This window comes from Mastomys coucha, unplaced genomic scaffold, assembly GCF_008632895.1.
Source record: "Mastomys coucha isolate ucsf_1 unplaced genomic scaffold, UCSF_Mcou_1 pScaffold14, whole genome shotgun sequence".
Lineage (NCBI taxonomy): Eukaryota > Metazoa > Chordata > Mammalia > Rodentia > Muridae > Mastomys > Mastomys coucha.
In genome coordinates this window covers 74,414,408-74,440,963 of record NW_022196896.1, presented here as the reverse complement: position 1 = coordinate 74,440,963, position 26,556 = coordinate 74,414,408, and the positions used below count along the sequence as shown (strand labels likewise).

The following is a 26,556-nucleotide window of genomic DNA, read 5'->3' as shown; positions in this document are numbered from 1 at the left end:
ATCCTTGATGCTCATTGGCCAACCAGTCAGCCACTCAGTGAGTGGCCCTTGCTCAAGTGATAAAGTGGAGAGTGACAGTGCAAAACACCAGATGTCAACCTCTGGTCCCCAAATGCATACACACATACATGCACAGACACATATACATACACACCAACATGTACACAGATATACTGTCTTCCCATAAACTTTTTTTTTCAAAGAAAGAAAGGACTGTGTACGTCATCCCCTGCTCAAACTCCATCCCTCTTAGAAGAGCATTGTCACTGTTCCTGAGATCCTTGAGCCAAGCAGGACTCCTGCCTGCTCTGCTCACTTAGGCCACTCACACTCCTGTATTTTCTTTGTCCCTCAAATCTTAATGTGAAGGACTCTGAACAACTGACATTTCTTCAGAGAAAGCACACACACACTCATACACACACACACACACACACACACACACACACACATACATACACACCCAAAATACCCACACTCAACCCACTCCCCTGCCTTCGCTGATTTGGCATGTTTTACATATCATGAAATTACAATAATATTTACTCTTTATTGCTCACCCCAATAGAACATTAGTCCATGAAGCCTGTTCATCTGTCATATTATATGCTGATGTTTGCCTACAGCTACAAAGGTGCCTGCCAAGACTGTGTAGTTCATAAACATTTGCTCAGGGAGTGAACTTATAAAGTAATGGTGCTGCCTCCTGTTCCAAGCTGAGCACTTAGTCAATATTGTGCATTATCTCACTGGCTTTTAAACATGCAGTGAACTCAGGTACAGTAGCTGCTCCAGTTTCACCAACAAGGAGCTTGAAACTCACAAAACTGAGAAAACAAGATGGCTGCCATACTACCCAGCCATCTAGGACTTAGACTAGCAGCCGGAGTGAAACCTCGGCTGACTATTTCACTCTTTCTCAGTTTCCTAAATGGAGTGAAATGCCTGGCTGTGGAGGTAACCCAGGACAGGACCACAATCACAGCCTCTACAGGCAACCACAACACACAGTGGCATGGTCCAAAGACACAAAACCAGGAGGTATAAAAGTTCATCTTCCATTGTTAATGCCAGAACCACATTCTGTGTGTTGTCTTCCAAGGAAAGCAAAGATTTAATAACTGGTGCCTGTTACAGAGCCAGGCATGTTTTCAGTAGAAAGTCACCAAAGAATAGCTCTTAATAATTCAGAAATAAGAATGAATTATGGTTTTTTTTCTTCCTTAGGTTAAAAAGTTTTTGGAGAGAGATATCACAAAAAAAAAAAAAAAGCTTCTAGGGATTTCTTCTCTTCCAAATTATATAATTGCAACTCCCTAAATATTTCAATGGATATGTAGAAATAAAATTAGTTAAATGACTTAGGCTTTTGGTTTGTCTAAAGTAGACCAACACTGAAGGAATCCAGTAATCACGCAGCTGTTCAGACTAGGTCCTTGCACATTCTCAACACTCACACTACAACCCCACTCTCTTTGATAAAAAAGAACTATAATTACTACTCAAGTTAGGGCTGTTGTTGTTGGACACAGTAGAACATAAATTCTTAATTGGATATATAAATATGACCAAGTCTCATTATTAAATAAAAGAAAATAGAGCCAGAGGCTATGGTAATAATATGGAGCACATTTTTAATAATTTATGCTTATGTTATTTAGGGAAAACTTTGTAATAAACATAGTAAGTATAAAAACTTCTTAGTGTGTACCTGATATATTTGGAAGGATATGCCTCTATAAGACACAGCTACAATGACTTACACATATATAGTTGGGTCTTCAATAGTAGAATGGTTATATACGTCCACTATAAAGAGACAAGGTATTCAATTTTTTTTCCAATAGGAAATACAAACAAAAGAAAATGCTGAGAACACTGAGCACCAAGAAATGGAAACTTCGGACCCATTTCCCTCCTTCCTTGGATAGGACATTGTCAAACAGTGTGGGTTTTCTTTGCTCCCTTTCCTTACATCTTGTCAAAAACCTCCAAGTCTCATAACAATTAGAATGTACTCTGTATCTCTCCATTCAGTACTTTTCTAAATATGTTCGTTTATCCATGAAAATGCTTAACTTTAAATATTTATGTACTGTTAGATCCTAATAAATATATCAAAGCATATCATTCAGACATTTACCCCCTTAATTTTGTTTTGGTATTTTGAGAGTCTTCTGTGCTGACATATTTAGTCTACCTCTTCATGCAATTCCTTCTTATGAGTATACCATACTGAATGCCATTGCTCGGCTTTTTGCTGTAGGAAAAGAACAGTGAACATACATAAATGGCCACATGTTTTTCTTTTGTGTATGTGTAAATGTTTCATTACCTTCTGTGATTCTTAGGTCACTGGGAATGTCAAACTTAAGATCACCATACATTACTAGATGAGTCTCACTGTGATTGTGTAACAGAGAACATATAGGGAAAGTCTTCATGATTGTCCAGTGCACACCTTGGCTACCAAAGTCATGTAGTGAACAGGAGCAGGCTACAGTCACAAGGCTACTGAAGTGTAACAAGTCAGTTCTTCTCTCTTTAAGCCTGCAAGTGCCTCATCAACCCTGAAGGTGGAAGAGAACACAATGCTAACAACTGAAAACTATGAATTTGTTTTCCTTCTTGGAACAGCAGCCTTTTGTTGTGAGCTATGAATAGCTGAGTTCCAAGTGGACCATTATTAATAAGTCAGCCTTAGGACTAGGATATATTAAACAGATATACTTTTGCAAAGATGCTCTTTCAAAGGACATAAGTCAAATACTTCGAGTCCTAATCACAAGTTCTATTTTTTTCAAATTTTACTTTACTTTAGTAATAATATTCTAAACTTGAAATAACTCCAAGAAGCTTTTGCGATATGTATTCATTTCTTTGAAGGCAGAATTGGAAAGGAATTTAAAAACAGAAACAAACCCACATAAAAATAATAATAGCTATAGTTACAATTATGCTGTATGCATAATTGTGCTGTATGCACAGAGATTGAATGCATATATTGTATTTCCAAGGCCTTAAGAAATGGCACTAAGGGGGTGGGTTGATAGCTTGATTGGTAAAAGGCTTGCCTTGGAAACATGACCTAAGTTTAATCCCCAGAATCCATTTAAAAACAACATACTAGGAGTGGCAGCCCCCCCCCCCCCCCCCCTTTCCAGTTGTAATCCCAGCACTAGGGAAGCAGAGGCAAGCAGATTCTGTGCCACCGTTCAGCAAGTCTGGCTTACGTGGTGAGTTCCAGGCCCATGAGGGTCTGTCTCAAAAAAATCTGGACAGCAACTAAGGAGGAACAGAAGCAAGAGTTGTCCTCTAACCTCCACATATGTATACTCTCTCTCTCTTTCTCTCTCTCTCTCATACACATGCACACACACACACACACACACACACACACATACACACACACCAGAGAGACAGATAGAGAGACAGGGAGAGAGAGAGAGAGAAAAAAAGAGAGAGAGAGGGAGAAAGAGAGAGAAATGACACTAAAGAGAATATAAACAAATTTGTCTTGTATTTTCTTTCTTTTTTTTAATTGCTATCATCATTATGGACTGCACTTATAAAATATGGCTTATATGTCTTCCATGTACAAACTGGACTTGGAGAGACAAAAGTAGCCAAGAGTTGCTCTTATTTTAATTTCAAAATGCTCCAGTTTGCACAACTAACAAAGAAAATCACTGGTGATGAACTTGTTCTGACCTAGCTTCTCTTTCTGATCCATCAGCACAGACAAAAACAAATCCAAAAATCTAAAGTCACTAACTTTGATTCCTAAAGAAAAGTTCTAACTGGATCATTTTACTACCTATTTAATAATTCCATCTCAGACCCACCCAACTGTACTAATATTTTATACTTTATGAGTAAAAATACCTATTAACTTTGTATGTGTCTATAAGTCACAGACTGACAGACACACAGACATGCATGTAAAGTTGGATTGGGGAGTGTTGGACCATGAAAAGTAGTCTGCGTTCTTGGTTGAGTGAAGCTTACTCTGGAGACTCAGTAGAAAATTCTACAAGGGACAGAACAGTAAAGCTATACCCCCAGACACAGAAGTCTGAAACCACGAGCCCTCACTCCATTGTCCTGTGACTAGAGAATGCCCCAAGCTCCCAGTATTCTGGCTGGCTTCCACCCCCAGTCAACATACCACAACCAGGTATGCCCCGCCCCTGGGAACAGAAAGATAGCCCAGGCCACTATAAAAGGGGCTGCTTGACCTCTTTTCTCTCTCTCTCTCTCTCTCTCTCTCTCTCTCTCTCTCTCTCTCTCTCTCTCTCTCTCTCTCTTTCTCTACAATAAAGATATTAAGACCATGGACTGCCTCCTTCCATCTAGACTCGCTGTGCTGGAGCAATGGATTAGGCCTTCCCCTAAAAAGTCATGTCTAATCTCCCACAGGAAAGTCTCCCAGTGTTTCCAGCCTGGAGACCAGACCAAGGACTCTTGGCCCTTTTCTCCCTTCAACCCTGGGGCTGACTGAGCTGCCTCTGGGGTCCCCAATTCATTCTCAGCTCTTCCGTGGTATCCAGTGACATCTGGGATGCCTGAGACCGAGAACCCACGAGACTGTTCCCTCTCCACCCCCTCGAACTGGGATACCGTGGCTTCCCACAGCCAGAGGCCCACCTGGCAGTGTGGAGTGTGGGGGCAGTCTTCACTCCAGAGCTCTGGTGGGCCGCACTGCTCAACAGGGGAGTTCTGTTTAGTTTCTTCAGAAACAGGACTGTATTAAACAAGGGTCTCTTGGCAACAGGAGTAAAGATGTATCATCTTCCTAGGGGCTCACACAGACCAGCAAGGTGCTAGGAGTCATCATATCCTTATCCTCTAAAATTCCTGGCTTCTTAAACCTTAGACCTTCTAAACTCCAGTTCCTTTAAAACTAGGATTAATGCAGTCTTCTACTGTGTTGTACTATTTAATGCTGAAGCTCAATGTTAGAAACAAACCATCGCTGCTGAAGAGCCAGGGAAACACTTATCCCAGAAATGCTGATCCCTGGTCTTCTCAGTTCCCAGGGCCAGGCTGTGCTGTCCCAGCATTAGTAACTGCTACAGATTGCCTGCCTCTCTTTAGTCACTGTGGAATTCCTGGATAGGTCTGTAACTCATCGGATTCTTTATAGGTAGAATGTATCCCACTACCCTCTCAACTTTGCCGAATTTTCTTTCAAAGTGAGATCCTGGTGAGCTGCCTAGTCAAATTTTATAGCTGATATTGTTTTTATTGGTAAGGACTGCCTTTCTACTAGCTTTTTAGGAATTAAAGGGAACTGTAACAATTGGAGTTGCAGGATTCCGCACCGTAAGGTACTTCTGGCTGTAGCTCTGTTGGATAGAATGTTCTGCCAGGGAGTTAAGCGGTCTACAGAGTCCCCACCTGCATGGAGGGAGATTGCCTCAATCTGGCTCTGTGAAGGCCATCACCAAAACCAGTCAGGCAAGGCACTCAACCCTATCACAGGCCAGGAGAATGTAAACATTTAATACAAGTGTTTGGCTGACTGACCGGTTTCAAGAGTTAGAGGTTGACTGTACATTTGTCCTCTGCAATGCTTCGCCACACTTTTTCATGACACAAATGAAAAAAATATGACAAGCAAGAACAAAACTGAGTGCTTTCAAATAGAGGCTTCCAGGGTGATTACAGTCTCTTTTACACAGAAGGCAAAGGACACAGTCATTTTGACTGCAATCTACCTGCCTCAGATCTTGGGGGTAAACACCTAATTCCCACAACAGACCACTCATCATTCCACACTCACCACACTGACGCTGACACCATAGCAAGACTACGGCCCTGACTACACTGTGTCCTTGCCTTCTGTGTGACGATGAAGAACAATCAACCACTCAGACTGCTCAGGCAGAGAAAACCAGGGCATCACCTTCCCATGGCCAGGTTAGTATACTTGATTTTATTAACTAGCTAGAGTCCATCAGCTCACCAGAGGCAAGGGTACTAGATTGTTTGGAACTAATTAATTTTAATTAGACTAGACTGATATCTAAGACCATCTCATGTTTTATAAGAATTTAAAATTCTGGGCTGGGAAGATAATTTAGTTGTCAATGTCCTTGCTGAGTTTGAACCCCATATAAGGTGTGGTGGCATGTTCTTATAATCCTGGGTACTTGAGAGCTAGAGACAACCAGCTCCTTGGGGCTCACTAGCTGGCTGGTCTAGCCTACTAGCAAAGTCAAGGGCAGAGAGAGAACCTGTCTTCTCCATAAGGCGAATGGAATCTGAGGAAGGAAATCTGTAGCAGTTGTCTTCATATACATCTTTATTCATACCAGAAAGTACATATTCATTCTCTCTCTCTCTCTCTCTCTCTCTCTCTCTCTCTCTCTTTCTCTCTCTCTCTCTCTCTCCTTCTCTTTCTCTCTCTCTCCTTCTCTCTCTCTCTCTCTCTCTTTTCTCTCTCTCTCTCATAAAGGTTTTGTCAGTTATTGTACTACCAGTTCAATATAATGGCATTTCATCTGACAATTTACAATCACCATAAGTTGGTAGAAAAAAAAAATCTTGATTTGACCAAGATGTCTGAGGAAGGTATCCGCTGTTTGACAGACCCTGTGCACCTTGACCTAGCCACTGGCTGATCCACACACTATTGATGTTATATTGTTACCTGCACTTTTACTAGACCCAATGGGTCATGCAGCTACAAGAAACTTAACTAAACAATCAAACATTAGCTGACCCCCTTCAATGTACCAGTCACTGCAATGAGACACTGCCATGTTCCACCTAGCCTTCATAAACCATTCTCAATAGACAGGCACTAATAACTTCATGCTCATCAGCAAAGGACATGACAGGCACGAAAGCTCTCTAACTTGCCACATACTATCAAGTGTCAGCTCTGGGTTCACTGTCTGAGAGCTGGACAACCTCGTTTAGCTTGTGCTAGCGTCTGCTAGGAAGCAGCCTTTCATAAACCAGGCCCCTACCTCTCACAATGATACTGGAGGAAGCTTGAAGGTCAACAACTTCTGAAGCCAGATGTGGAAAACGAGCTACATAAGGTCCATAGGACATCCCTAAGACACTACACGCTCTCACCATGAAGCCAGAGGTCACAGACCAATATTTCAGCACCATCAGGGGCTTGCAGTGCTGTCTTGGAGATAACTGTAATTGATTTTCCACAGCCCACTACCTTTTTTAGCCTACAAGATTTCCTTAGCAATCTTATCTATGTTCGTGGTTTAAACTGTCCCAAATCTTCACACCCAAGTTTAGAGTGGTTAGCTGTGTGCCTGACAGCTCTCTGTAGAGTATTCCAACTTCAAATTAAACCCAACACTAAATCCAGGTCATTATGCTTCCCCTTTTCTTCAACTCTGTCTTTTCTGGATTTCTTGTTTCAGAGCTACCACACCCTACCTGGACACATCAGGGTCTGTAACCTCCCACTTTGATCCAGTCCATCAATTTCACCTTCCCAAAGTGTGTCTGCCAATTTCTGCTGCTACTTCTGCAGTTCAAAACAGTTCCCACCTCCCACAGGGACTGTGTAGGCCCCAACTTCAGAATTGGCTGTAGGCCACCTATAGTGTAGTGGCCACCTCATGTGAAAAATGAGACTTGCTTGCATTGAACCATGCTATGTTTCCCATCTGCCACCAAGGAAAGGTCACACTGCTCACACCAGCATCAGTTTGATCTTAAATAGCCTTTGTCTTTCCACGCCTATTTAGCATACATTCCTTGCATCCAGTTAATCTGAGATTCTCAAGGCCCAGGGAATTATTCAAGTAAATTGTACAATTACCCTGATTATTTTAAATACTACAAAGCAATAATTGATCATTCAGAGCACATATAACATAATTACAAACTTAATTGTGTCATTTAAAACATTTTACTGTGATCAAATACTTGAATAAATGTTTCCTACTCATTAGCTTTGTGGGGACAGGGAGGTGAGGTGCACAGGTGACTATGTGTGTGGAGGGCAGAGGACAGCTCCAAGGAATTGGTTTTCTCCTAAAGTGTGCTCTGGTGACTAAAGTTGGGTCAGCAGGCTTGGTGGCAGACACCTGCTGAGTCATCAGCCCAGGAGGAAATGCTTTTCTAAAAGAAGTGCTGCTCCTTTAAATTAGAAGGGAAGTGGAGGTTGTTAAAAGTCCACCATTGTCTTGCTTTTTAATCAAAAAGTGAGTTAGCCAGGCGTGGTGGCATTCAGTTTAGTTTAGTCCCAGCATTCAGGAGGCAGAGGCAGCAGATGAGTCTGAAACCAGCCTGGTCTACACAGAGAGTTCCAGGCCAGCTAGGGCAACACAGTGAGACTTTGTCTAGTTGGGGAAAAACAAGGAAGTTGTTGACTTTCATTTTATTTCGTCACAGTAGCCACTACTGTCACCAGAATTCTTCCTAGGCTGTTGGATACTCTATGAGTCAGCATCTAACCAGGGAAACAGGCACCAATCTGTCTTATTCTGAGTACGTAAAGGGAGAAAAGGGAGAAGCCTGAAACTGTGGTTACTGCAAGCAGCGTCTGAATGGCCAAGTGAAGTAAAGAGAGGAAACATCCACACATCCACACAGTAGATGGACCCATAGGTTAGACACGCATGTTCCAGAGATGGACCCATAGGTTAGACACGCATGTTCCAGAGATGGTGTCTGGTACAGCGCAGAGACATCTTAAGTTGAAAAGACCCAGAACAATCAGTCCCACCATGTATAGTCCTTGGTTGGTGGTTGACTTCCTGGGAGCTCGTTAGTTCATATTGTTGGAAGAGAGGCCCTTGGCCCTGTGAAGATTCTGTGCCCCAGTGTAGGGGAATGCCAGGGCCAATAAGTGGGAGAGGGTGGGGTGGCAAGCATGGGGAGGGGGGAGGCAACATGGGTTTGTTCTTGTTTTTGTTTGTTTGTTTGTTTGTTTTTTGGAGGGGAAACTAGGAAGGGAGAAATCATATGACATGTAAATAGAGAAAATATCTAATAAAAAGGAAGAAAGAAAGAAAGAAAGAAAGAGAGAGAGAGAAAGAGAGAGAGAGAGAGAGAAAGAAAAGACCCAGTGCCCAGGGTACAGCAGTGGAACGACCTACTACAAGACCAGTTTCCCTAAGTACCAATTACCACAGGTATGTGTGACAAGTCCTGCAGGCAAGGAAAGGGACACTTAGAAGGATTAAGGAATAGAGTACAAAGGTTATAGGCCCATGCTACATATTCGGAGAAGACAGAAAAATGCCCTGGATCTTTCCCGACTTCCTGTCAGCCATGCATCTCATTGGCCCAGCATTTCTTAACCTTGGCTGCAGAGTGAACCCACTAGGGACTTTAAAAAATACACAGCGGAGTCTGATGTCACTAATCTAGATGCAGCCTGGGTCTAGGGAACTATAAAAGCCCTCTTAGGAGTCTGCTGGTGGAGAACCAACACATTAGCTGAACTCTGTGGAAGACAGGGTGGCAGATCCCAGGAAGCATAGCCTTGGGAATTAGTGATCTTCAGAGGCATCAGGTCCAGGAGCAGGAGATGGCACAAAGAGATGGGCAGAAACAAGGAAAAGTATGAGAAGCAAACAAGCAAATCTAGACACAGAGAGAGAGGCCATCTCTCCCTCTTCTAGGCTCTGTGTTCCTCCAATGAGCATAGTGTGCCATGTATTCTTTCCAGAATCCTCGGTCAAGTACGGCTCTGCACTTCCTACCTGTCCTGGGTCTTCTTGCAGTCTTCCCCTCTGGAAGCCTGGAGCTCCTCTTGCTGTCTGCGTCATCTTTGCCAAACTAACTGGCTAGCCTATGGTACATAGCTAGTATATTAAGTAAATACATAAGTTTCTAATATATAGAAAACAATGGGTAATATTTTATTCCCTCTAACATTACAGGCCAGGACTGACCTTAAATATGAGAATTTTGGGGCAAACTGATTGAGTAGACATTCATAAATCCCTTAAAATGGAACTAAATTTAACTAGAACAACATAGGTGGTAGCCAAAGACTGAGTAACAATGGCTTATAAATTTATAGTGACTTATCAAGATTTATTTTTGGTCACAACCTACTCATCACTCTTCAAGTGCTCATCAAGGTAAACATGCTCTTATGCTATATTTAGAACTCCAGTAAACCATCCTTTACATAAACAGGGTTAGAAATATACTTGCAGTAAATTCCAAAGTCTTATCATTTCAAATAAAAGAGACTTTTTTTAGTGCAAACATTAAGAATCATCATATTTGTCTGGCAAAGTTACCTTACAAAGAAGGGCAAAATCTAAGGCCCAGTCAGAAACTATTTATTCTGTGCCTATGTAAGTTAGACTGTTGAATTTTTCCTTGAGACACTGTGTACACTTGTGGAACTGTTTAATTACTGAGTGATTCAAAAGTAGATAGGCAGTTTTTAAAAACTATTTTTTCCTGTGAAATGGTCTTCATTATGAAACTATCTAAACAATCTGTGAAAACAGTAGACTGATGAAACAGATCAGTCATCATGAAATACTTACCTTCCAAGCACAAGGACCTGTGTTCAGTTCCCCAGACCCATGTAAACAACCAGGCACATACTTGTATTCCAGGAGTGGGGAGACAGACAGACAGATTCCTGGGCTATCTGGCCTGCTGGACTAATTGGCAAATCCCAGACCAGAGGCAGATCCTGTCTTAAGATAAAACAAGGAGAGCCAGGCATGGTGGCTGCCTCCTTTAATCCCACCACCCAGCAGAGAAAGACAGGTAGATTTATGTGAGTTTGAGGTTTGCCTGGTCTACATAAAGGCTTCTAAGCCAGCCAGAGCTACACAGAGATATCTTACCCCAAGCCCCCACCCCCTAAAAAAAAGTAAAGAGAAAAACAAAGGAAAAGAAAGACAAGGCGAAAGGCACCTAACAGAGTCTCCACAAGTATGCGCACACACATGCACACCACACTCATTGCACATATTTTTTTATGAAGACATAGTTGCAACTATGTTAGCATATTTTCAAATTTTTAACATAGTGTTAACTCCAAAAACTCTCCATAGGAACCAAACAACAAGAAATACACCAGGAACTTAGATTTAAGAATCTGTGTAAAGTCTAAAATTCTTAGAAAGATAATTCCCTGGGCTTTATCATGTACAGATATTTTTCCAACAAAAAGTTGAGGGGTCATCTTTACACATTTCAACTCCCATGGCTCAACAACCACCACCTGACTGGGCTTTCAAAGTTGATACCAAGAGAAACAGCCCTTTGTCTGTGAGGACAAGTGTGGGTTTAATCTTACTGTAACTATTAGAATTTTTAAAATTAGTAACATGTTTTATGTATCTGTGTATGCTGTGTGTAGCTGTATGGTCAACGATCATGTTTGCAGCCGCAGATGCACTCATGCTAGGCATGTGCCTGAAGTCAGAGGACTGCCTTAGGTGGCCATCCTTACCATCTGCTTTGTTTGAGACCGGGTTGTTGATTCCATGCTGTGTGTGACAGACGAAGCTGGCCTGTAAGCTCACCCCTCCGTCTGCTTCAGCCAGAGTGCTGGAATTTCAGACACACTACCACATCCAGACTACCTGTGGAGTCTAGGAATTCACACTCAGGTGCCTGTGCTTGCATCCCTCAAGAGTCTAAGCAATATTTTGATGGACAGAATTTAAAAGCTAAATGGGAGAATAACCGATCTCACATTGATGGAATCCTCAAAGCTCTCTTGAGAGCAGCCGTGAAACCGCAGAAGCCCCCTATTTGATTACGTCACTAAGCAGGAAGAGGGAGATGGGTTGGGTACATAGAGCCAGTGGATTAATGTGAACTGTAGAACTGAAGTAGTTAGTGATGTTGCTTAGAAAGGAAGACTACAAGTGTGAGCTCACGGAACTGCCAAACACAGCAGTGAATGGACGATGATTTTGTTACGGAGGATAGGTATCTAAGGCCTGGGGAGATAGCTCAGTGGCAGAGAGCATACACAGCATGCATGGGACCCTCGGCTCAACCACCAGTACTAGAAAATAAATAAACAAAAACCATAAAAAGAAAATAGATATTTCACATAGCCAGAAGGTGTCTTTTTTTCTAGATGTAAGGAGGGCATATTTGAAAATGTACATATATTTTATACTGCTTTCAACTATGTTGTTGACTGATTAAATTACTCTGTTTGGAAATTACATGACACCTAACTGGACATGTCCTTTGAAATAAAATACTGATTAAAAAGCTACTTTGAGCAGTGAGGCCACTCCCACATCCAGGTGCAGAGAATAAACTCATCAAGGGCAATGCACTAGGCATGGCTTACACAAGATTGAGAGGAGCTCTCGAGAACCCCTAATATTTAAGTACCTTTTCTAAGTGATTCTGTTATTTATGCCACAGGGGCTCAAAATATGGGAGCCATCCATACACTACCTGGCTTTTAGTGACAGCACACCGTCAAAGATGTGAGGAGGAAAAGAAACGGGGCACAACCTCATGAAGAAAACCAAACAAGAAAAAGTCTTCACAATGACTTAAAGGAAAGCGTGATTCCCACTGAGACGTTAAATGAGGGAACGTTCTCTTCACCTTAGAATGAATAAGCATCACTCTGTTTTCTAAGCCTTCCCACTGTTGATGCCTGCAAAATTTCATATGGCAAAAGAGATCTGAAGAGTATCGCAGACACAAACACACAAGTGTTTAGTGAGATCAACTTAGTAGTTTGTGGATAAGTCTGTTGCACTTTTCTATAGCATAAGTGTTAAATGTAGCTCACTCCCCATTTTAGAGCAAGAAAAACTATATAGCCAGGTACTTTTCGATCTGCTTTATACAGATGCTAATGGTAAAAGACTACAGTACAGAAAAAGTAGGCAGCTGTCATAAGAAATTTCAAGTAAAAGGTCATCAAGGCACACAAAACTTTAAAAACTAAGCTAATTCAGGGAAACTGTTATATGAAAATCTCTTCCACATAAAATCATGGACTATGTTATGTTCCATCACACTTTTATTGAATATAAGTTATTTTTTTCTCCCCTTCTTTCTTTTTTATTTTCCAGGCAGTTCTGGGGATCAAAACTCACATTCACAAGGGTTCTGCCACTGAACTACATGTCCAGCCTCTGGCATTCTTTATGTGCCATAGTCCCTAGCTCTATATTATTAGTAAGTATCTGAAACTATATAAAGGATGGAGAAAGACAATCATTATCCACTAAAACCATCCTTCATAAGTGTCACAGACAGGTAAGCCCTTGAGCTTCAGGAAATAATAGAATTCACTACATTGATACTTGGAAATATTAGTTGTCAGAGTTCCTTAATATACAACCTCATACCTATATGTCTTTTGGGGGTGGTTATTACAGCCTCCTGTTTGTTTCTCTTAGATAATCCAGCTAAACCTATGTCTTGCTTCCTTTTATTTCTGTGTGAAGGAGGAGGAGCCACAGAAAGCTCTGCCCCAACATAACCCCACCCAAATCATAACACTCTCAAGGAGCTATGCAATGGAAAGTTCAATTACTGAGGAGGGGCCAATAGAAAGCTTTCTCTTACCTGATGTGGCCAATCAACTCAATAAGCTTGTGGCTGAAGAAGTAAGCGGTCAACTCGGACACATGACTCAGGACTGAACAGACCCCAAAGAGGGTTGTAGTTCCATTTAGGTCTTCCAGATGCCAGTAGAGAAAGGTGAACACAAAGCCGTATCCAAAGCCCATGAACCAGGCCACAAACAGCACCGAGCCATACTGCACACTGCATAGCAGCTTGATCAAGTCCCAGAAATTGAAGGCCTGCGAGTGAGTCGCGGCAGTTGGAGTCTCTTCGGAGGACTCTGTGGAGTTGTCCCTTTCTACCTGTGGGATCTCCACCTCTTTCCCTTTACCATCACTATTGTTGAAGTGGTTGTATCGGAACCGAAACTGAGTGGCAACGATCAGGGCCATAGTCATGAGAACTCCAAAGACGATGAAGACAATCTGGTAGTTCCGGTACTCGGGGGCCTTACACCCCTTCCCATCAATGAGCACATCTATATGAGTATAGTCAATCCCAATGCCCACAGACAGCATGGCCAGGCCCCAGCCCAGGGAACCCCACATGCGTTGTAGCCCGTAGCGGTCTCGGTGTTTTCCCAGGTACTGAAGAGTTACTGTGTCTACAATCGTGACAGAAGAGGCACTGAAAAATTCTCCTATTATGACAACCACCAAGATAACCAAGAATATCGCCTCAACTTCCTGTTGGTCATACACAAGGGTGACTTGGTCAGATGGTAAAGATTTAGTGGTGGTGACCACAGCAATGGTTGTCTCCCTGGTGACATTTCCTGTGGAGGGCAGAGTCACTGTGCTTGTGTTCAAAATCAAGCCTGTAACTTGGTGGGTAATTCCCTCTGTCTGGGGCCGTAGTGTGGGTTCACTGGTCAAGGTCAACGCTGTTGACAAGAGGTCTGAGATATTGGGCTCGGTTTCAGACAACGACAGCACGTTCCTTTTCTGGAGCAGTTTTGGTGGTGTGGTAAAGAAAGCAACAGTGGAGGAGTTCGTTGGCAGGACAGTTACTGGGTGGCTTACATTGGTGGGGTGAGCTGTTGGGGGGATCTTTGGTAGACATCTCAAGGTAGCAGGTTTGACAAATCCAATGCCCAGGTTAAACAAAACCCAACACAAAAGCGAAAAGAGGAGGACGATTTTGCCCTTTTTGAAACGATCTGCAACTACACCCCAGAAGGGGGCACTGCAGAATTCAATGAAGTATCGAATGCCCACCAACAGTCCACTCTGGCTAGGTGACATTCCCAGCTGTTTATAATATACAGGTAGGAGAGGGTAAAGAGAGCCATAGGCAGAGTAAAAGAAAAAATAAAACACCTTGGAGATGAGAAGGTCATTGTTGATTTTCACACAATGCTTCTCTATCCAGTCTATTTCCTCCTCAGGAATGGCGGACGTCTCTGTGGAGGACGGGGTTTCGTTAGAAGGTGGTTCTGGTTCCCTGCAGATACCATTGAAGGGATCAGCAAGCACATATTTTCTCTTCTGCTCCTCTTCATCATCAGTTAGGATAGCAACTTTATCATCAGCAGCCATGGCTTACCACCAGCATAAGGGTCAGTGACCTTCAAAATCCTGAATGGTGATCTGTAAAATGAAGTGTAGAGGACACTTAGCAATGGCAATCAGAAGCTCTGTCTGCAGAGACAGGAGGAGGTTCAAGCTGCAGACAAAAATCACAGCTGGGGAGAGAGTTCTTATCACAGCCATAGGGTCCTAACCGAAGAAACCAGCCTTAAAAAATTAAACACAAGGATGGAAAAACAGCTCAGAATCCAAGTTCAGTTCTCAACACCCACATCCTGTGGCTCACAACCCTTCCAACTTTAACTCCAACTTCAGGGCTCGAATGACCTCTTCTGGTCTCCACAGACAAAGGCACATACACATGTTTACATACACATAATACATACATACATACATACATACATACATATACACACTAGAGGGACACATACATATATATAAATAAAGATAAAATAAAGTCTCGTTTGAAAATTAAGAATTCTTCTGACCACTGATTGGAGCTCAGGTCAAGACCCACAGGTTGAGAACCACTGCTCTAAACAGTCACTTAGGGACTGAGTTTAAGTGATTAGAACCAAAACCAGGTACTATCTTTTGAGGGCTGCCATATTGCTCCATGGTAGAACATTTGACTACTGAATGTGAGACCTTGGGTTTGGTCTCCAGCAAGACACACATGGAGAAATAGATGTGGATGTAATCTCCTAGTTGAGAGTATACAAAAGAAAAAGAAAACATTTACTGAGCTCTTACTACACCAAGCAATACTTAAAGTCTTTTATATGTATTAATTCACATTAATCACAACATGCCTACTATTCTGTCCACATTGGCCTAGCAAGCTTAACTAATAGGTGGCAGGGCCTGGATTTGAATCCTGCTTTATAGCTTCAGTACACACGATCTAATGCAGTACTTAGCTTAAACAGCCTGCAGCTTGTGGGCTACATGTATTCTTGAATAGCTATGAATGTAGTTGGACACATTTGTAAATAACAAGAGTCATACTGCAGTATCAAAAGACTGGATATTTCTACCTCCAAAATGTCAAATACCATATATTATATAATAAACTGAAAGAGGGGGTATTTTCTGTATGAAAGATTAGCAATACATCAGTAGTATAAATTTATAGAAACCATGCTACATGCCATAACTTTCTCTTACTTTTATTATAGAAATGACTAAAAAGTCACAAGATTGTGCTTGCATCAAACTTTGTCCTCTCTAGTTCCAGTAAAATATTCTGGTGCTAAGAGGCTTCCTCCCTACACCCATTTCAAATCCTTTAACTTTCTCCAACAGAGAGAAACTCCCAGCCACGATCTTAACTTCTTTTTCCCAATATGAATTGACACTCAAAAATGCAGAATCATGCACGTAAATTTCTACAAGGCTCCTAGAAACTTTTTGGGAGGGGAGCCAGCATCTCACTATGTAGAACTTGCTCTGTAGACTAGCTGGACCTCTGGATTAAATAAATGCATGTATCATCATCATGTACACCTGGAAACACAATTTAGTAAGAGCTATGTAGTAAGCTTATTTATCTTCTAGCCCCCAAAATGATGTAGCACATGGCTTCTAGCTTCTAATTTCAGGATATTTAGGTTAAAAATGGTTTATAAATTGAGGTAAAATTCATGAGTCATTTTTAAGTAAATAAGCCACTGGCACTTTATTAGATAATTTCCCCCTTTGATTTATTTCCATTTTTTTTCCTTTTTTTTCTTTTTTTCTTTTTTCTTTTTTTCTTTTTTTTTTTTTTTTTTTTTTTTTTTTTTGAGTCAGGGTTTCTCTGTATAACCCTGGCTGTCCTGGAACTTACTGTGTAGACTAGGGTGGCCTCAAACTCAGAAATCCTCCTGTTTCTGCCTTCCAAATGCTGGGATTAAAGGCACGCGCCACCATTGCCTGGCTCGTTTCCATTTTTTTAAATATGAAAATATATTACCATGGCATTTCCCCCTCACAAAACATCTGATCATAATCTTCTTGCCTTTCTTCAGAGCCAAATGAGATACACAGGCTACTTAATTACTTTAAACTGGATTCCAGGAATATCACCAACTATATGACCTTTTGCCCAAGTCAAGCAACCAGAACATTAATGCTTCCTCAGTGATGTAACAAGCAGCCATCACTGGGCATCAAAGCTCTGATTTTCTTGCTGCTCTTGATCAGCTGGATCCTGCCACACTTCCTGATAGCTGCATTTAGCTCTGAGCCCTGCCTTTTCCAGCACAGTTCCCTTTGCTTTAAGAAACACTTCCAAAACAGTTGGCCTTCAGAGCTATGCCCAACTACGCATCTGGGATTATTTATTAAGCCATTCCTGGTCCTATCAGTATGGAGCTTCCTAGCATTAAGACAATGCGTACATTTGCCCATCCTGCTGGCTTCACAAGCCTAAGCAAAAGAACTCATTTCCCAGTCTCATTTTTTCCCCATTTTTTCCCTTCTGTGGAGCTGGGGCAGAATCAGGGTCCTTGAGCATGCTCAGCAAGCACTCTACCACCAGGCTACATTCCCAGCCCTAAACCTTATTTATGTTAGTAGAAAACACATTTTTTTTGTTTGTTTTTGTTTTTTTGTTTTCCCAGATAAAAAGCTCTTACTGCTGGGTTATGACAGACTTTCTAACAATGTACTGCTATTATTTTTCTGTGGTTATTAAAATCTTCTTCTGTTCAACTTAGCAGTTCAACTGGCAGCTCTGTCAGCCAAAGGACATTAGGACATTAGTCAAACACCAATACATCTCACCAGGTCCTGAGAGGAAATGTAAAGAGCTCAGGGACAGCCTGGGATGAGATGGTACAAAGTACAGAGAAAACAAAGGTTGCACAGGGCAGGGAAGACAATCATAATTCCCTATGTGTCCCCATGGTAACCAGTCACGCTGACAAAGATAACCAAAGGATAGCTTGTGCTAGGGAGCAAGAAGGCACAGACAGCAAGGCAGCTCCACACCTCCTACAGCTGGAGACATGCTCAACAGTCCATAAACCAGAGTATCCAAAGAGTCACCTAAAACACAGAGAGAAAGGGGAAAACGAGCAAGGAAACCGAAGGTCAAGCAGTTTGTTGTCGTTGTTGTTGTCGTTATCTGCTTTAAAAACAAAACAAGTGATCTTTAAGTGTTTTACTTTTAAAGCTCTACGTACACTGCTTTTATTTAAAACATAAAAGCCTTGAGAGCTTGTTTGGAGGTGCTAGCTGGGGAGCGCAGTTATACCCTTGACTGAAGACCGGCCCTCCTCTATTCAGGGAAGTTCGTCCTCTTCAACTGAGTGAGCAGCTTAGGGAGGGGTGCACATGGAGCAGTAAGGGAAGAAGGGGACACCCGCCTAGCCAGCCAGATCAGCCCAATCAACCCTGGCAATCAATGGGGTGACAGATGTCACAGCCAGATCACCCTCACATGGGCTGGTGAGATGGCTCAGCAGGTAAGAGCACCAACCGCTCTTCCAAAGGTCCTGAGTTCAAATCCCAGCAACTACATGGTGGCTCACAACCACCTGTAATGAGAACTGATGCTCTCTTCTGGTGTGTCTGAAGTCAGCTACAGTGTACATATTTACAATAATAAATAAATCTTTAAAAAATAAAAATAAAATAAAAATCCAGGGATCTTCCATTCAGAAAATCCAAAGACAATATTTGTTTTTACTATGAAGGAGTGATAAATATTTGAAAAGATAAAAATCATTATAAACTATCCAAGACACATAAAAGCACTTTAGAGTATCTGCACAGGTTGGTTTACTAACTATAATTTCAAAAGTAGAGAAAACAAGAAGAGGTGGCTGGAATCCCATCAGAGGGTCTGCCCAGCAGAGCAGCTGCTCTTTACTCTGGCAGCCTACAGAATCCCATGAACTGTGCTGGTTTTAAGGAAAATGCCCCATAGGTTCATATATTTGAATACTTGGTCCCTAGTTGGTGAGCCTGTTTGGGAAGGATGAGGAGGTGTCACACTGTTGGAGATGTGTCGCTGGAGGCAGGCTTAAGGTTTTAGTGTCATTCCCATTGTGTTCTCAGACTCCTACTTGTGGCTCCAGATGTGAGCTCTCAGCTGTTCCTACCTACATACCCTCACTATACTCTCATGTCTCTAACCCTCTGGAACCATAAATGCAATGAAGTACCATAGATATATGTATATACATATATATGTGTGTATAAAACTTAACAAATATAAATACCTGCCAAAATATAATCCAATCCATAGGTACAATGTTTATATTATTATGGATTTTTTTTAAGTGGAATCATGTGATTTTAGACTTGTCAAGTGATCAGTAAACCAGCTCTGTCACTGACCCACGATATTTCTTTAGACTTGTATAAAACATTTGACTGCTCTCAGATGTCAGTGGCCTAACTGTCCTCCACAAACACTGCTGAGACTTTAGCAAGAAAGTCAGAGGAGGGCACCGAGTCCAACTCTGTGTCAGGATGCAGACTTTAGCCGAGCTTTCTTCTGGATTCCAGTGACTTTCATTATAGTTCTCTAAGTTTCCCCCACGAGTTCCCAAATGGATAAGATATCAACAAATGCAACTAACTAACTAAGGAAATGTTCTATAACTACAGAACATCCCCTTTTGTCTGTACGGAAGACACACTCAGAAATGTCAATGTAAAAAAATATAAGCAATAAACTACTTTAGTTTAAACTCAGGACATTAGATTTTGTTGGTTTGGTTTGGTTTTTGAGACAGTGGTCTCACAGTATAACCCTGGGAGTCCTAGAATTCACTGTGTAGACCAGGCTAGCCTCAAACTCAGAGATCTGCCTGACTCTATCTTCAAAGTTCTGGGGTTGAAGACATGCAGCACTAGGCTGGCCCAGGACATTCATTTTTAGACATTACTTTCATGTCCTATTTGGATTTTGAGGAAACAGAATCCAACCATGGAACCCAACTGCTGTAACAACGATGAAGCAAGGTACAAATGAAGCCATCTCTGCTACCTCAGGACCAAGGTGCTGCAGGATTTTCCCTGCCCAATCACATTAGGGCAGTGAAAGGCTTGTGATTGGACAGGAGAAGGGAGGCAGAGCAAGAAGTGGAGGAGACAGAGAAGAGAGGTCTAAGGAGGAGAGAACCAGAATGGAGGCTGACGTGGTGTTATCAAAAAGTTAGAATAATTGTGTTAAAGCTTTATCATTATAATTTTGCTCTGAAATTATTATATTATTGATACATAAATCTGATTGGCTACTAAGCATTAAGAGTCTTAATTCTGCCAGGTAATTAGGTGTTAAGATGGCTAACCAGGGGTGCCTGGGGCATTCCATGAAAGCAAGAGGAACTGGGGGTTGGGGGGCAGTGTCCGAGAGATGGCCTGGTGGGAGCCATGTGGCCTAGCAGGGCTGTCGAGTTGGCTGGCTGAGAAACCGAGTGAGTGAGATCACCTGGCGCAGGAGCTAGTCCTAGATACTTCCCACAACACCAAGGGAAAGTAACAAGCCAGAAACAATGCCTGCACTTTAATAAAATTAAAATTTATTAGAGCCAATGTACCTTTGTTGAATTGGGTTATATCTGTTACAAACGCAGACCAGACAAACATGCAGACTGTTAGCAATGCCTGAGGTTTAGTGTGCTCTGAGTGAGGGGCAACTCTGTTATTCACAGCTGTTTGCATCTCCCTGCCAAGTGCCTAAGTAGAAGCCATAGGCACCACTGTGATGTCTCTAGACAAAGGTCCTAAGAGAAAGACCTCTGAGATAGGATTAGATCCCTAGCCAACAACAAAACAGGTTTCTCTTTTCCCAAACATTTCCCGAGAAATGGCCCTGTAAGAATACAGTGGGAGCCAGCTGCTCCCACTGAATACAGTGGGAGAATACAGCGCTTCCAGGCAGGAAGCAGTCCTCACTAGGCACTGTGACCTGTGAGTTCCCTGTCTCCAGAACCATGAGAAATTACCCTAGATGCCAGTCCACACGTGGAGCTTTGTTACAGCAGCTTGTGAATACTGGGACAGTGGTCAGCTAACACAGACCCATGTAGCACATCTGAGCGAGAGCTTCTGTTCTTACTGCTTCCTTACCTGTTGTACAAAGACATGTCTGAGCTTCTCTAGGACAGGTTTGCAACTAATTCTAACTGGGTAAGCATGGCCTTTTGTTTATTTTGTAGAAAGCCAAACATCTTGTCATCTGTTAGATTCTAATGTCAGTAATCAACAATGTGGCCCTAAAAGGCCTCCTACTAGCACTTACACTTTGTCATTCCTACAGTGGGGGTTTCTGAATTATTTTGTAAGACTGTGGAATCATCCTTGCTAAGACAGTTTTTTTCACTTGGTATTTACATTAACGTGGCTTAAATGTATAATGTCCACAGACCTATGTTAAGAGGATGGATAGTAGTGAAACATCTCTGAGAGGAACCAGCTTCAGAGCTGAGGCATTACTTGGCCTAATTGCAAGATCAGACTCATGAACATGATGACCAAGTGTGTCTTGGTGTAGCAGTGGCACAGCTATCAAAGAAGAGAGTAAACAATCCCTGGTTAGCATCGGAGCAAAGTGTCCCCTGTGCCATTGCTACTAGAAGCCAATGTTGTAGAAACCTGGCTGCAGCTGTAAAACAGAGCCATCTATTTCCTGAATTGTAGAGCCAGCTCTGCTTTGTGAACTATCACTGCAATGTCATTAAGCAATATGAATTCTAAAGCAGAACTTGGCCACTGACTGCTGCAATTTATTGCCAGCAGAGACAAGGGGAAGAAACCAGTACAAGCCAGGCTCAGAGTCCTAGCATTTATACTCCACTCTCTGGCAGTCAGTTCAACCCTAGCATTTTCTGGAAGAGCTGATTTCAGAAGCACGCACATGGTGTCGATCCAGCAGATCTTGTAAGATCAGGATTGCCTTAGTATCTGCTAGTCACTCAGCCAGTGTCATGAAAAGCACGAACTTGGCTGTATAGCAGCCAAGGCACTGAAGCACACCACAGGTAATGGCTGGCTTTGGAATCTTCTTCCTTCTGAGGCTTTGTGACATTGAGGGCTGAGACAAGCTGAGACACAGTGCCCATCCTCACTCTTCTAATCCAGTTTCCAGCTGGGCTCTCCAAGCTGTCAGCACTATGTCCAGGCCTACAGAGCTGCCCCACAGCCTTGCACAGCAATTGAGCCTCCTCTCAGAACTTGCCACCTTGGAAAGCCCTTCCCAGACTCCTGACAAAACTTGTCTGTAAGATGACAAAGAGATCCATAATTTGTGGTTGCATATTTATGTTAATTAACTCATAGTGGTGTAACTCACATGTCAATTAGAAGCACTGTGCTTTGTCACCATTATTATTACTAACCTGTTGTGACTTCTTAAGGATTAATTCAGTCTTCACTATAGTTCCCAGAATACACATGACCACTTTCCTACTGTACAGATGAGGAAAGTGAGGCACAGCAGAGAGCTAGCCCCAGCTCATATCCAAAGTAAACAGAAGAGATGGAATTCAATTTCAGATAGTCTGTGCTTTTAGTGGGTGCTATTTCTGGATGTACTGTGTAGCTATTAAGTAAGATGCCAAACACATGCTCTTTTGCCTCAAAGTCATGCTTATAGTAGGTATAAATAATCCTTAAACTCAAAGATACATTAAATAATGTGAAAGTATTAAGTGGCAATAGAGAACAGTAATGAAATAGAAGCTACATCATACTGCATAATAAATTAACAATGACAAATTATAGACAATAGGAGTTCTGAGTAAAGAGTTCATAAGCTTGTGAGAAAATGAAGGGCTTGTAACAGACTGTGACTCTATACATCAGCAACCCTAAAGATATCACCAGAAAACTCTTCGGTCTGACAGACAGCAGCAGGAGACAAACTCAGCAGGTTTCCTACATACCAATAAATAACACACATACACATGGGGAGAAAGATACCAGGGCACAGCAAGATGGCTCAGTGAGTAAGCGTACTTGTTCTACAAGCCGGGTGGCTTATGTCTGACCCCTGAAACACATGTAAAGAAAAAAAGAAGAAGTTACTCTAAAGAGTCGTCCTCTGGTCTCCATCTATTTGTATGCACTGGTATGCTTGCCCCATACCATGCATGTGTTTACACAAGAACAACCACTGTTTCTTTTTTTTTAAATTTTAAATACTTTTTTGAGATTTTATTTATTTGTATGTTATGAGTCTTTGCCTGAATATATGCATGTACATGCAGTGCCCATTGAGGTCAGAAAAGGGAATCAGATCCCCCAAAGGGAATGGAGTTACAGATGGTTGTGGGCAGCTATGTTGGTGATGGGAATTGAACCCTGGCCCCCTGGAAGTGCTCTTAACTGCTAAGCCATCACTCCTGCCCCACAAACAAATGTTTTAAGAATTAAAAGAAACCAGAAAAACAATCCATTTTACAATTGCTTTTTAAAAAAAACAAAACAAAACAAAAACCTAACTAGAGAAATCAAAGACTTCTTCAATAAAAAGTTTAAAACACTGGAAAAAGAAAAATTTTAAGACATAGAGGACAGAAAGGCCTCCCGTGATTGTGTGTTGAAGGAATTAACACTGTAGAGGTGGTTATGCTACTTAAAGCAATGTAGATATTCACAATAAAATTCTCACGAAAATCCCAGGCTATTCTTCACAGAAATCAGAAAAAAAATCTTAAAATGAACATGGAAGCAAAGGAGACCACAGAAACTAAAGAAATCCTAGACAAAAGGAATAATGCTGGAGGCTTCACCTTACCTAATTTCAGGTTATATTGCAGAGCTACAGAGTTAAAAATAGTGTGGTATTGGCTAGCATGTGTACACAGAGACACATACAGACACACACAAATACACACCACCACCACCAACAACAACAAAACCCACACACACCAATGAAATGTAGCACAGGATTCAGATATAAGCCAAACAACTACAGCCACCGGAGTTTTGATGAACACGCCAACACAATGCTGAGAAAACTCAACATCCATACTCAGAAGAACCAAACCAGATCTCAAACTCACCCTAAACAAGAACCAACGATGAGTGGAGCATAGACCTTATGTAGGACCTGAACTCTGAACTCCTGGAGGAGAAAGTGGGGAGAACACCTCAAGGCACAAGTACCAAAAAAGAACTTCCTGAGTTGGATTAGAGCTACTTCATAAACAATTCCACTAATTAACCAATGGATTCTGGTGAAATTAAGAAGCCTCTGCGCAAATGAACAAATAACAGGGTGTGAAAAAACAGCCTCTAGAGTGTGTGTGTGTGGGGGGGGTTCCTCTATGGCCACAATCTGACAGGCTGGAACCTGAACAGGCAAGCAACTCAAAATCCTAAACAAGAAATCAAACAACCCAGTCAATAAATGGGCTGACGAAAAGAACAGACAGTCAAAAGATGAAGTACAAATAATCAATAAATAATGAAAACTATTTAGTGATCAGAGAAAAGGTAAATTAAAACCACATTGATAGTCCATCTTACCCTAGCCAGCACTAAAACACTTATTCCCAGCATCAGAAGGCACCTGCTGGTGGACTTCCATGAGTTAAAGGCCAGCTTGCTCTACACAGTGAGTTCCAGGACACCCATGACTTAATAGAGAGACCATGTCTCAAACAAGCAACAAACAAACAGCAAATGCAGGGATGGATATGGACAAAGGAAACTCTTATATACTGCTGGTGAAATATAAACTAGTCCATCTACAATGGAAATCAGCGTGGAGTTCCTCATAAAACTGTAAGTAGATTTACCATATGACCTAATGCTACCAGTCCCCAAAGGACTCAAGGTAACCATTAGAGAAACACTTGCACACCAAGGTCTGTTACATTGCCATTCATAATAGCTAAGCTGTGGAACCAAGGGAGGTATCCATCACAGAGGAACGAATGAAAAAAAGTGTGGGATAAATCCACAAGGACAAAGTTCTGAGCAATAAGGAAGGATGAAGTCATGTCACTGTCAGGCAAATGGACTCAGCAGAGATAATCAAATTAAGTAAATTAAGTCAGTCTGAGAGATAAATACCATGTTTACTCTTTGTGGCTCCTACATTTTATATAGACACATAAAATTGCATGTGTACAAATGACATATACTATTGTCAGGGGGAAGAAAGTGGTAAGTGGGAGCAGGAAGGGGTGAAAAGGGAAGGTACAGAGGTTAGGAGGAGGCGTTGTCAAAGTACATTGTATATAATATTTAAACACAATGTCCGATGTGATCCAGTCCCATGAACAAGTCTTCCAGGATGGGAAATGAGAGGAGAACCACAGTTTCTTAAAGAGTTTCCAGCAAGACTATGGAGCATGTCAAGTTGCCAGATAGAACAGATCACAAAATACTTGAATACCAGGCTGAAGGACAAACAATACAAAACACGATACTAAAGACTGAAAATACAGACATCCATTTTCTTTTTAATCTAACAGGTTAATCTAACCTCACCACCAACCAACCACTTTGTGGCCCATGGTTCACACAGTGAAAATCATATAGTCTGTGATTTCTAGGCCAGAGAAAACAGAGGTTCTCTAAGTTCCAATGCACTGCTTCAAAAGCTAAAGCATAGGAGAAGTCCCTGTGAGGGAGTTCCTTGAGGGAGCTGAAAGAGATGCAGAGTCATTCAGGAGAGAGGAAGAATTCTGATCTGGGAGCCTAAGACGGGCAGGGACTAGAATCACAGATGTCCAAACTCTGGGGATGTTTTAACTTCTCAGTTTTAGTCTCCTCCTCGGCTGCAAATGAGCAGGGGGGCATTGTATCCTGGTAGCTGTGAGAGTGACATAGTGCATACTGGGCTTTAGCCCCGCCCCGCCCCGCCCCGCCCCGCCCCGCCCCGCCCCGCCCCGCCCCGCCCCGCCCCGCCCCGCCCCGCACCAGGTGTGTATAGGAACCCGTGGGCGGAGTAGAATGCCCACGTTTGGATTTTAGAAACATCCCACCATCTGAACTTATATTTTAGTGTAGGAACTTTTCACGGGGTGATATTAGAGATGTGACAGTATGTTTTAGGAAGAAGGGCACTTTGTAAACTGTATCTGATGCAGCCATTGTTAAGGCCTGGACCCTGATTCATCTTGTAACACTGTGTGTCTCTCCTCCCTCCACTTCCATTTCATACCCTCTCCTCACGCCTGACTTGTAGGAATTATTACAGGACTTACAGGTAATCCCATTTTCGATCTTTTCACAGATCTCTCCTCCGTACCCACAAGATTACAGACAGCTGAGAGAGGATTACACGCTTCTCATATTGTTCTTTACTCTGTCACTTGGCAATTCACAATAGTAATATGTGTCTCTCTTTTTTTTTTGTTCGCTCAGATTTACTTCTTTTTTCTTTCAGTTCAACATTTTTTTTTTTTAGATATTTTCTTTATTTACATGTTTTTATAAGATAAATTTATAAAATTCAATATGATCACAGATTAACTTTAGAAATGAGCATAATAAGCCGGGCGGTGGTGGCGCACGCCTTTAATCCCAGCACTTGGGAGGCAGAGGCAGGTGGATCTCC

The 26,556-nt window shown here is 42.0% G+C and overlaps 1 protein-coding gene across 3 annotated transcripts in view; it reads right to left on the bottom strand.

Annotated features, from left to right (window-relative positions):
• Mfsd6 (major facilitator superfamily domain containing 6) overlaps nucleotides 1-26,556 on the bottom strand; it is a 67,267-nt gene that overhangs the window by 31,771 nt on the left and 8,940 nt on the right. For all 3 annotated transcript variants that reach the window (XM_031367421.1, XM_031367419.1, XM_031367420.1), the window contains exon 2: nucleotides 13,519-15,107. In XM_031367421.1, coding sequence (XP_031223281.1) covers nucleotides 13,519-15,056 — 1,538 coding nt within the window. In that variant the 5' untranslated portion in view covers nucleotides 15,057-15,107. The remainder of the gene's footprint in view (nucleotides 1-13,518; nucleotides 15,108-26,556) is intronic.